The 9976-nt window shown below is 38.4% G+C and overlaps 1 protein-coding gene across 1 annotated transcript; it reads right to left on the bottom strand.

The window, feature by feature from the left end:
• Positions 1 to 6001: 6001 nt before the first annotated feature.
• On the bottom strand, positions 6002 to 6432 carry LOC123849340 (large ribosomal subunit protein eL32-like). Its single transcript, XM_045881938.2, has one exon. It carries the CDS (start codon positions 6407 to 6409, stop codon positions 6002 to 6004), a length of 408 nt encoding a protein of 135 aa, XP_045737894.1. The 5' UTR covers positions 6410 to 6432.
• Positions 6433 to 9976: the final 3544 nt, after the last annotated feature.

The following is a 9976-nucleotide window of genomic DNA, read 5'->3' as shown; positions in this document are numbered from 1 at the left end:
GGCTCTGTCTTTGCTTAGAGGACCCCTTTCAATATTTCTTGTAGGGCTGGTTGCATGTTTGCAAATTCTTTTAATTTCTGTTTTCCTGGAAGCTTTTTAACTCTCCTTCTATTTTCAATGACAGCCTAGCTGGATATAGTGTTCTTCGCTGCATATTTTTCCCATGTAGTGCTCTGAATATATCATGCCAGTCCTTTCTGGCCTGCCAGGTCTCTGTGGATAGGTGTGTTGCCAATCTAATGTTTCTACCATTGTAGGTTACATATCTCTTCTCCTGAGCTGCTTTCAGGATTTTCTCTTTGTCTCTGAGACTCGTAAGTTTTACTATTAGATGTCGGGGTGTTGACCTATTTTTATTGATTTTGAGAGATGTTCTCTGTGCCTCCTGGATTTTGATGCCTGTTTCCTTCCCCAAATTAGGGAAGTTCCCTGCTATAATTTGCTCCAATATACCTTCTGCGTCTCTCTCTCTTTCTTCTTCTTCTGGGACCCCAATTATTCTAATATTGTTTCATCTTATGGTATCACTTATGTCTTGAATTCTGCCCTCGTGATCCAGTAGTTGTTTCTTTTTCTCAGCTTCTTTATTTTCCATCATTTGGTCTTCTATATCACTAATTCCCTCTTCTGCCTCATTTATCCTAGCAGTTGGAGTCTCCGTTTTTTATTGCACCTCATTAATAGCCTTTTTGATTTCGACTTGGTTAGATTTTAGTTCTTTTATTTCTCCAGAAAGGGTTTCTCTAATAACTTCCATGCTTTTCTCAAGCCCAGCTAGTTTCTTTAAAATCATCATTCTGAACTGTAGTTCTGACATCTTATTAATGTCCGTATTGATTAGGTCCCTGGCAGTCGGTACTGCCTCTTGTTCTTTTTGTTGAGGTGATTTTTTCTGTCTTGTCATTTTGTCCAGAGAATAGATGAATGAAAGAACAAAATGCTAACAGAGTAACAACATCCCCAGAAAATATACACTAAACAAATCAGAAAAGACCTGAAACTGCGGGAAAAGAAAGGGAAAGAAAGAAATGAAAAAGAAAAAGAAAAAGATAAAGATAAAAACAAACAGAAACAAAACAAACGGAAAAAAACAGAGTATGATCAAATATGATCAGGCTGGTGCATAGATCAGTGCCACACACTACATTTTGTGCATATTTTGGTCTGTTAGAAGAAAGTGCCTCCCAAAATTTTAAAGAAAGAAAAACTTATATATGTACAAAAATAAGGGTTAATACGATGAAGGGATGGAATGACTGTAAAGATGAAAATTATAAAAGATACTATAAAAGGAATTGATAAGAAGTTGGTTGAAAAAAGAAAGAAGAGGACTAAAAAAAAAAGGGAGAGAATGTGATCAGGCATGAGACTAGAACAAAGCCATGCGCTAGAGATTTAGGGTATATTTTGGTCTGTTAGAAGGAACTGTATCCCAAAGAGAGAACAACGTATATATATATACCAAAAATAAGGATAACTACTATGAAGGGATAGAATATGACTCTAAAAATGAAAAATAAAAAAGATTTTTTTTTTAACAAAGGGATTGATAAGATGTTGGTTGAAAAGGGGAAAAAGAAAAATTCAAAAAAAAAAGTTTAAAAAATTAACTTGAAAGACTAAAGAATCATGGAAAAAAACCCCATGAGTTCTATGTGCTGTATTCCCCTAGCGCTGGAGTTCTGCCATTCTCATTGATCAGTAAACTTGGTCTTGGCTGGCTGTTCTCGCTGATCTTCTGGGGGAGGGGCCTGTTGCCGTGGTTCCCAAATGTCTTTGCCAGAGGCGTAATTGCCCCGCCCTTGCCCGGTTTGGGCTAAGTAATCTGCTCGGGTTTGCACTCGGGAGCTTTTTTGTTCCCTGCGAGCTTTCCGTACAGCTTTGGAGGACGAGAGTGAAAATGGCAGCCTCCCAATCTCTGCCCCAGAGGAGCCGAGAACTTGGGGCCCCCCTCCTCAGTGCGCCCCCAGAGAAAAGCAGTCAGTCACTCCCGTCACCCCGGTCTCCAGCCACACTCCATGCTCACCCGGCCTGTGACTGAGCATTTCTATCTCTGGCACCCGACCCCGTGTGGAGTCTCCAAACCCAGCATTTCCCTATGCTGCGCTCCTGTGCCGCTCCTCCTGGGGGAGGAAGGGGAGTCTCCCCGGATCTGCTGCTTGTTGGGTCCCTGCTGGAGGAGCAGTGGCCCGACTGTGCCGTGGATCACGGTTTATGACAATCCTGAGCTGAGAGCCCACTCCTCGACTCCATCTCTGCAGCCGGCTTCCCTGCTCCAATACCTGGGAGCTCTGCCACACTCAGGCACCCCCAGTCTTTCTGTGACCCCAAGGGTCCTGAGACCACACTATTCCAGGAGGGTTCCACTGCCTGCTTAGCCACTGGAGCGACCTCCCTCAGCAGAGCCGACTTCTAAAAGTTCTGATTTTGTGCTCCGTGGTTCTATCACTTGCCAGAAGCAGCCGAGGGAGGCCCCCTCCCCCGCCGTCTATCCTCCCGAATATCGCCTCAGATTCACTTCTCCACACGTCCTACCTTCCAGAAAGTGGTCACTTTTCTATTCAGAGAGTTGTTGCTATTCTTTTCTTTGATCTCCTGTTGAGTTTGTAGGTGTTCAGAATGGTTTGATCCCTATCCAGCTGAATTCCTGGGACCAGACGAAATTTAGGTCTCCTACTCCTCCACCATCTTGCTCCTCTCTCCAAGCATATCTATTGAAAGATATGAATTTAGTGTCATTGTATTGTCTGTACAGTACCTGTTTCTGTATATTGTCTCTGTGTTTTTCTGGTCTGTTACTCTTGGGGTCTCCCTTTGCTTACAGTATCCCCCTTAAAATTTCTTGCAGGGCTAGTTTGGTGATCACAAATTCTTTTAGTTTCTATTTGTCTTGGAAGCTCTTTATCTCGCCTTCTGTTCTGAGTGACAGCCCTGCTGGATAAAGTATTGTTGGCTGCATGTTTTTCTCATTTAGTACCCTGAATATATCATGCCAGCCCTTTTGGCCTGCCAGGTGTCTGTGGATAGGTCTGCTGCTACCCTAATGTTCCTACCCTTGTAGGTTAAGGATCTCTTTCAGAATTTTCTCTTTATCTCTGAAATCTGCAAGTTTCACTATTATATGTCAGGTGTTGATCTATTTTTATTGATTTTTGAGGGGGGTCCTCTGGGCCTCCTGGACTTAAATGCCTGTGTCCTTCCCCATATTAGAGAAGTTATCAGCTATGATTTGTTCAAATATACCTTCTGTCCCTCTCTCTTTCTTCTTCCTCTGGGACTCCAGTTATTCTAATATTGTTTCACGTTATGGTATTGTTGATTTCTCAAAGCTTCCCCTCATGGTCTGTTAGTTGTTCTTCTCTCTTTTCTTCAGCTTCCTTCATTTCCATCAATTTGTCTCCTGTGTCATTTACTCTCTCTTCTGCCTCATTTACCCTAGCTGTTAGAACATCCAATATAGACTGCATCTCAGAGCATTTTTAATTTTGGCCTGATTAGATATCATTTCTACACTAAGGCATTCTCTAGTGTCTTTTATGCTTTTTTCAAGCCCAGCTAGTATCTTTATAATCATTATTCTGAAATTTATGCCTGACATTTTACTTATATGCATATTGACTAAGTCTATGGCAGAAAGTATTACCTATGGCTCTTTCTTTTTTGTGAATTTCTCCTTTTAGTAACTTTGTCTAGAGAAAAATAAATGAATGAGAGAACAAAATAAAAAATGTCAAACACGACCCCAGCAAAATACACCCTAGAATAATCTGAAGAGATCAGAAACCAAAAAAGAAAAGGAAAAAAGTGGCAGGGGGAGAGAATTAATCTCCCAGGTGGACAAAACAGTGTGATCGACTTGGTCCTGGGTGTATTTTGGTCTGTTTGTTAGAGGACACTAAATCCCAAAACTGTAAAGAAAGAAAAACTTATAGATATACAAAAATAAATTTGAATATAGTGAAAGGAATCCAAAAATGAAGAATATATCTATAAAATATAAATGTAAAAAAGAAAATACAAAAAAGACTTTAAATAAGGAGTTGATAAAATAAGAAACTAGTTGAAAAGGAAGAAAAAAATGTTAAAATGAAAGACTAAAGAATCATGAGAAAAAGTCTTGATTGTATTCTATATACTATTTTCCCCTAGTGCAGGAGTTTTTCAGTTTTGTGTGATCCATAAATTTGGTATTAGCCTGACATTCCTGCCAGTCTTTTGGGGGAAGGGCCTGTTGCACTGATTCTCGGGTGTCTTTGCCTGGGTGGAGTTGCACCACCCCTTGCCAGGGGCCTGGGCTCAGTGTAAGCTGCTTCGGGTTGCTCTATGTGGCTCTTGTTCCCTAAAGGCTTTCCATGCCACTTGCACAAAGTGGTTGCTTTTCTATTTGGAGAATTGCAGCAATTCTTTTTTTAGATCTAGGGTTGAACCTGTACCCCTGAAGCAAATAATACATTATATGTTAATTTAAAAAGAAAGAAAGAAAATGCACACAGAAGAGCATATACCACATTATTCTACTTTAGTAAAAGTGTGTGTGAATAGATGTAGAGGTAGAGATGGATCTATATCTTTAAAAAAAAAGGATCTAAGGTTGAATTCACAGGTGTTTAGGATGATTTGATAGATATCTAGCTGAATTCAAGGGTCCAGGTGAAATGAGGGTCTCCTACTCTTCTGTCATCTCCCGTCCTCTTTTGCATTCTTCTGATTTCAACCTGTTTGTCTTTGAATCCAAGGTGTGTCCTCTGTAGATTGTTACATTTGGATCTTGCTTTATTATATATTTTGCCATTCTCTGCTTTCTAATTAGGTTTTCTGGACCATATGTATTTAATGCAGTTATTAACAGGTTCAGAGTTACAGTTGCCATTTTGCTATTTTGTTTTCTGTTTTTAGCCTTCTTTGTTCCTCTGTTCTTCCTTTACTAACTTCTTTTGTGTTAAATAAATCTTTTAGTATATCATTTTAATTCTTTTTTTGATTATTTTTTACTATATTTGTAAACTATTTTCCTAGTGTCTGCTCTAGAAATTCCAATATGCATCTTAACTCACCACAGTTTATTTCAAATTAATGTTAACTTGATTCCCATGAAATATAAAATGTTTTCTCTAACATAACTCCATTCTTTTCCCCTTTTGTGCTATTATTTTCATATATATTACATCTATATATTGCAAATCAATGTTACAGTGTTATAATTATTTCTTTACACAAAGTTATGTTTTTTAAAGAATTTAACAGAAGAAACATGAAAATGTATTTAGATTCTTTTATTTTTAACATGGATATTTATTACTTCTACACTCTATATTTTTTCCAGTTAATTTGAGCTGCCATCTGGTGTCATTCCTTTCCAGATTCCAAAGAATTTTCTTTAGTATTTGTGATAAATCAGTTCTGATATCAAGGAGTCCTCTCAATCTTTTTAAATTTTGGAATGACTTTATTTTACCTTTATAACTGGTAGATAGTTTCACTGGATAAAAAATTTTTCATTAGCCATTTTTTCTTTCAGCATTTTGAATATATCATTCCACTGCCTTTAAGGGTCCATTTTCTCTGATGGGAAGTTAGACATTATTTATATTGATGCTCTCTTGTACATATTAAATTATTTTTCTCAGGGTGTCTGGGTTGCTCAGTCAGTTAAGTATCTGCCTTCGGCTCAGATCATGATTTCAGGGTCCTGGGATTGAGACCCATATCTGGCTCCCCACTCAGTGGGGAGCATGCTTCTCCCTCTCACTCTGCACCTCCCCCTGCTCATGCTCTCTCTCAAATAAATAAAGTCTTTTTAAAAAATTGTTTTTCTCTTGCTTCTTTCAAGATTTTCTCTTTGCGTGTGGCTTTTAACACTTCGACTATGATGTGTCTAGGTATAAATCTCTTTGAATTTCTCCTACTTGTGGTTCATTAAGCTTCTTAGATGTGTAAATTAATATTTTTATGGTAGTTTTATGGTTTTATTAACACAAATATGACATGCACAACAAGCTGTCTATTCATTTTCTTTGCTGCACAGCCTGACATTGGGATTGGTGACTGTGATTGCCAGCTGGGCTGCTCTTTCCACAATAGCTTTGTGGTTCTTGGAGGAGACACTGTGAGCAATCTCTGCACAGTAAGATTTGTTGCACATCAACAGCACTTCAAGCTCCTTGACGTTGTGGATTAGGAACTTCTGGAAGCCACTGGGCAACATGTGCTTTGTTTTCTTGTTGTTCTCATAACCAATGTTGGGCATCAAGTTCTGGCCCTTGAATCTTCTGTGCACCCTATTGTCAATGCCTCTGGGTTTCCACCAGTTGTGCTTAATTTTGACATAGCGGTCTGACTGGTGCTGGATGAACTTCTTGGTCCTCTTTTTAACTATCTTGGGCTTCACCAGAGGTCTGAGGGTAGCCATGATGCCCAGTAACAGATGGCTGCCACCTCTGCAGGCAGCGCCGAGGAAGAGAGTTGTAAATTAATATTTTTAACAAATTTGGGGAGTTTGGGGCCACTATTTCTTCAAAAAAATTATGATAACTACTGGACCCACAATTTGAGAAAGTATATTAGATGAGATGTGAGACATTTATTGGGAAAGTCTAGGAACCAGAAAACTGGAATGAGCACATGTCCTTGGATTCAGATATAGCCTGAACCTTTGGGCACCTTGAGTACCCATTGATCTCATAAGCAGTTGTTTCTCCCTGTGTGTCTCTGTTTCTGCATTGCTAGAATTCAACTGTAAGATGAATTTCTAAATTATTATCCTGAATTTTAAAAAAGCCATCACAAAAGAGTATCACTGTGTGATTCCTTTTGCATGAAACTCTAGAGAAGACAAAACAAATCTATAGTTACAGAAATCAAGAGGGAGAGTTCCTAGATAGGGGTGTCTGAAAAGTTTAAAAAATGATCTAATATATTTGGGATCTCAATAGATGGAATTTATGTTAAGTACTCATTCAGATAAGGTTTGAATAAAAGAATACCTTCAAGAGAGACAGTACAGTCCTAAATATTCTATAAAATTATCACTACCCATATGAGGATCGACACCAGGTAAGTACAACTTCTCCCCCAATCCCTGCTAGAGTGGACTTTGAGTGAGGTCAAGATAAAGGTGAGGAAATGATATTCCTTCACTTACATGGATTTACCAAGCATCCAAGAAGCCCAAAATTATTATCAGAAAAGAAGGATATGGTCAAACGTCTACTAACAGTTGGTCAGAATAGCTATTTTCTGTTCTGTGCACTTTGCCTTTGGTGTACAACTAGGCATTAAAGGTATATTAGACCTTTGAGGCTTACAAGGCAGTCCAGGTTTCATTGTAACTGGCACACTCTCTGCAACTGTAAGACCTTTATAATATACTAAAAACCACTGCTTGGGAGGAGCTGAGAAAAAGAAGTGAGGGTTGGGCGCCTGGGTGGCTCAGTTGGTTAAGTGACTGCCTTCGGCTCAGGTCATGATCCTGGAGTCCCTGGATCGAGTTCCGCATCGGGCTCCCTGCTCGACAGGGAGTCTGCTTCTCCCTCTGACCCTCCCCCCTCTCATGTGCTCTCTCTCTCAAATAAATAAATAAATAAATCTTTAAAAAAAAAAAAAAAGAAGTGAGGGTTAACTTACTTCTGACAGTGGCTGTCCTCTATTTCTCTCTAAATCCTAAGGGATGATCTTAATACAACTTATCACTCAAAAAGAATGCACACTGTCTTCAGGCTTTCCCTATACAGCTTCCCTTGCTGACTCAAGGCCCATAATGGGAATAAAAAACCAGCTATGCTCAGAAGGGAAATTGCAAGGCTAATTCAGAAATTAAAACACACACACAAAGGAACTCAGGATCTTGCTCAATAGTACAAGCTGAAACTAAATAGCATATATGTGGGTGGATCCTTAGAATATTAGGCCAAGAAGGATGAATTATGTTTGGACAGGGCCAAATTTATCAATACAAGTATACTCACTGTGGGCTCAGGAGCAGCCCATGGTGCATTTCACACCAATGAAATATATATAGACATAACTCATTGTATTGCACTTCATTTTATTTTGCTTTGCAGATATTGTGGTGGGTTTTTTTCTTCACAAATTGAAGGTTTTAATTTGTCATAAATCGGTTTACAAATTAAAGGTTTCAAATTGTAAAAAGTGCAAAAGCACAATCAAGCAAGTCTATTGACACCATTTTTCTGACATCACCTGCTCACTTCATGTTTCTGGGTCACTTTTCAGTAATTTTCACAATATTTCAAACTTTATTATTATATTTGTTATGATGATCTGTGATCAGTGATTATGAGTTGCTAAAAGCTCAGAGGACAAATCTTTTATCAATAAAGTATTTTTAATTAAGACGACATTGTTTTTAACACATGATGCTATTGCACACTTAGTAAACAACAATATAGCATAAGCATAACTATTATATGCATTGGGAAACCAAAAAATTTCATTTGATTCACTTTAGTGCAATATTCACTTTATTGTGGTAGTCTGGAACTCATCCCACTATATATTTGAGATATGCTTGTGTTTCTCTAATGGGATCCCGACAAATATTTTTTTAAAATTCTGAGTCATTCTCATGTGCACTCATCTTTTTTAGTGACCTGAAGGGATCTGCAGTGGTGGCTCTTTGATCATGAAGTCCATCAAAATGAAGTAGATGGACACCCTCCTACAATACTTCTTAAGATATATATCTATGTATGAAATTCTGGGTCTCATGGGCAGAAAATTAACAAAAGTTATTGTAACAGGGCCTCAGATCCTTTTGCCAGTCCTTGATATATCCTACTTTAAAGACAGGAGGCTTTGACTGAAGGGCAGATGGGGTCCCTTTGACAAAATTCCTCACACTTAGTCATCAGTATATACAATTAATCTTTCCCCAAAAGTCTCCAAGGAAGCCAGTCAAATCTCCTTCAACTCGAATCTTCAGTGTATAGTGTCATCATGGGAAGTTATGGCTGCTGCAATTGCAGTCTCACTTAGGGGTGGTTCTGAAATGTGTGGAAAAGAAATCCTCCCAGTGGGCAGTTTTGAGGAGTTTTATTTAATTGTTCACTTTGTGAAGAAGAGACATGTCTTGAATTTTGTGTTGATTCATGTCCAATAGCTCAATGAGTTGTTGAGTAGTAGGGGGATAGACAAGAATAAGACTGGAAATTTGATGACAAAAAGGTCTGGAGGAGATATATGTGGATGGAATTCTAAGAATAGGTATTAAATGAGGTTTATAAATGCTTAACTGAGGATAGGACATTAGAGGGAAGAGTACAAGTGAGGTTTGGGTATTTATTCCTTCGGCTCTTTGTGCTGAGCCATGTAATTAATGGCCATTATGTTTCTCTTCCTAAGGCCACTGCTCTTATAAGGGTAGCCTTTTCTGCCAGGTTCTGGTAACATTACCTATATTCACTATGAACCTGGTGGTGATAATGCCTCCTTATCATCACGAGTTATAGGATGATTTACCAACCCTACCCATGCTTTTAGAGCCCTGTTTATTAGACTCTCCTCAGGGTCCTATTGTTTCTTGACAATTGACGCCTGTTTCTTGAGGGGATCCTAATAGGTCCACAAAACAACTCTGACCATAAAGTCCACGGGGATAGGGAATTTGATCTTTTATCTGATATATCTATCCCAGCATCTAGAATGTCTCTTGCACAGCAGGTTTTCAATAAATGTTTTTTAAATGAACATATGTAATGACTACTTTTCCTCCATTAGTGATCTTTATGTTAAAGTCAATTATGATTGATTTAATATAGTTTGACCCATTTTGTGCTTTTACTTGTAATTCCTTAGAGAATGACAAAGAATTATAAATGTCAGCAAAAAACAAGCAAATTTGTTGGTATGCACATGGAAATCCAAGATAACTAACATAAAAATTTATTGAAAAAGATAATTCATCAAAAAACATCCTATATACATCCACACCTACAGCACCTGTCTTGACCCCCAGTAG

The sequence above is a fragment of the Mirounga angustirostris genome, unplaced genomic scaffold, assembly GCF_029215605.1.
Source record: "Mirounga angustirostris isolate CCGP_5_RB_7025 unplaced genomic scaffold, mMirAng1.0.hap1 SCAF_15, whole genome shotgun sequence".
Classification (NCBI taxonomy): Eukaryota; Metazoa; Chordata; class Mammalia; order Carnivora; family Phocidae; genus Mirounga; species Mirounga angustirostris.
Note: the sequence above shows the minus strand (reverse complement) of the source record. Positions and strands in the feature narration are given on the sequence as shown.

Coding starts and splice junctions, on each gene's coding strand:
- LOC123849340 (XM_045881938.2), bottom strand. CDS start 6,409: ATGGCTACCCTCAGACCTCTGGTGAAGCCCAAGATAGTTAAAAAGAGG.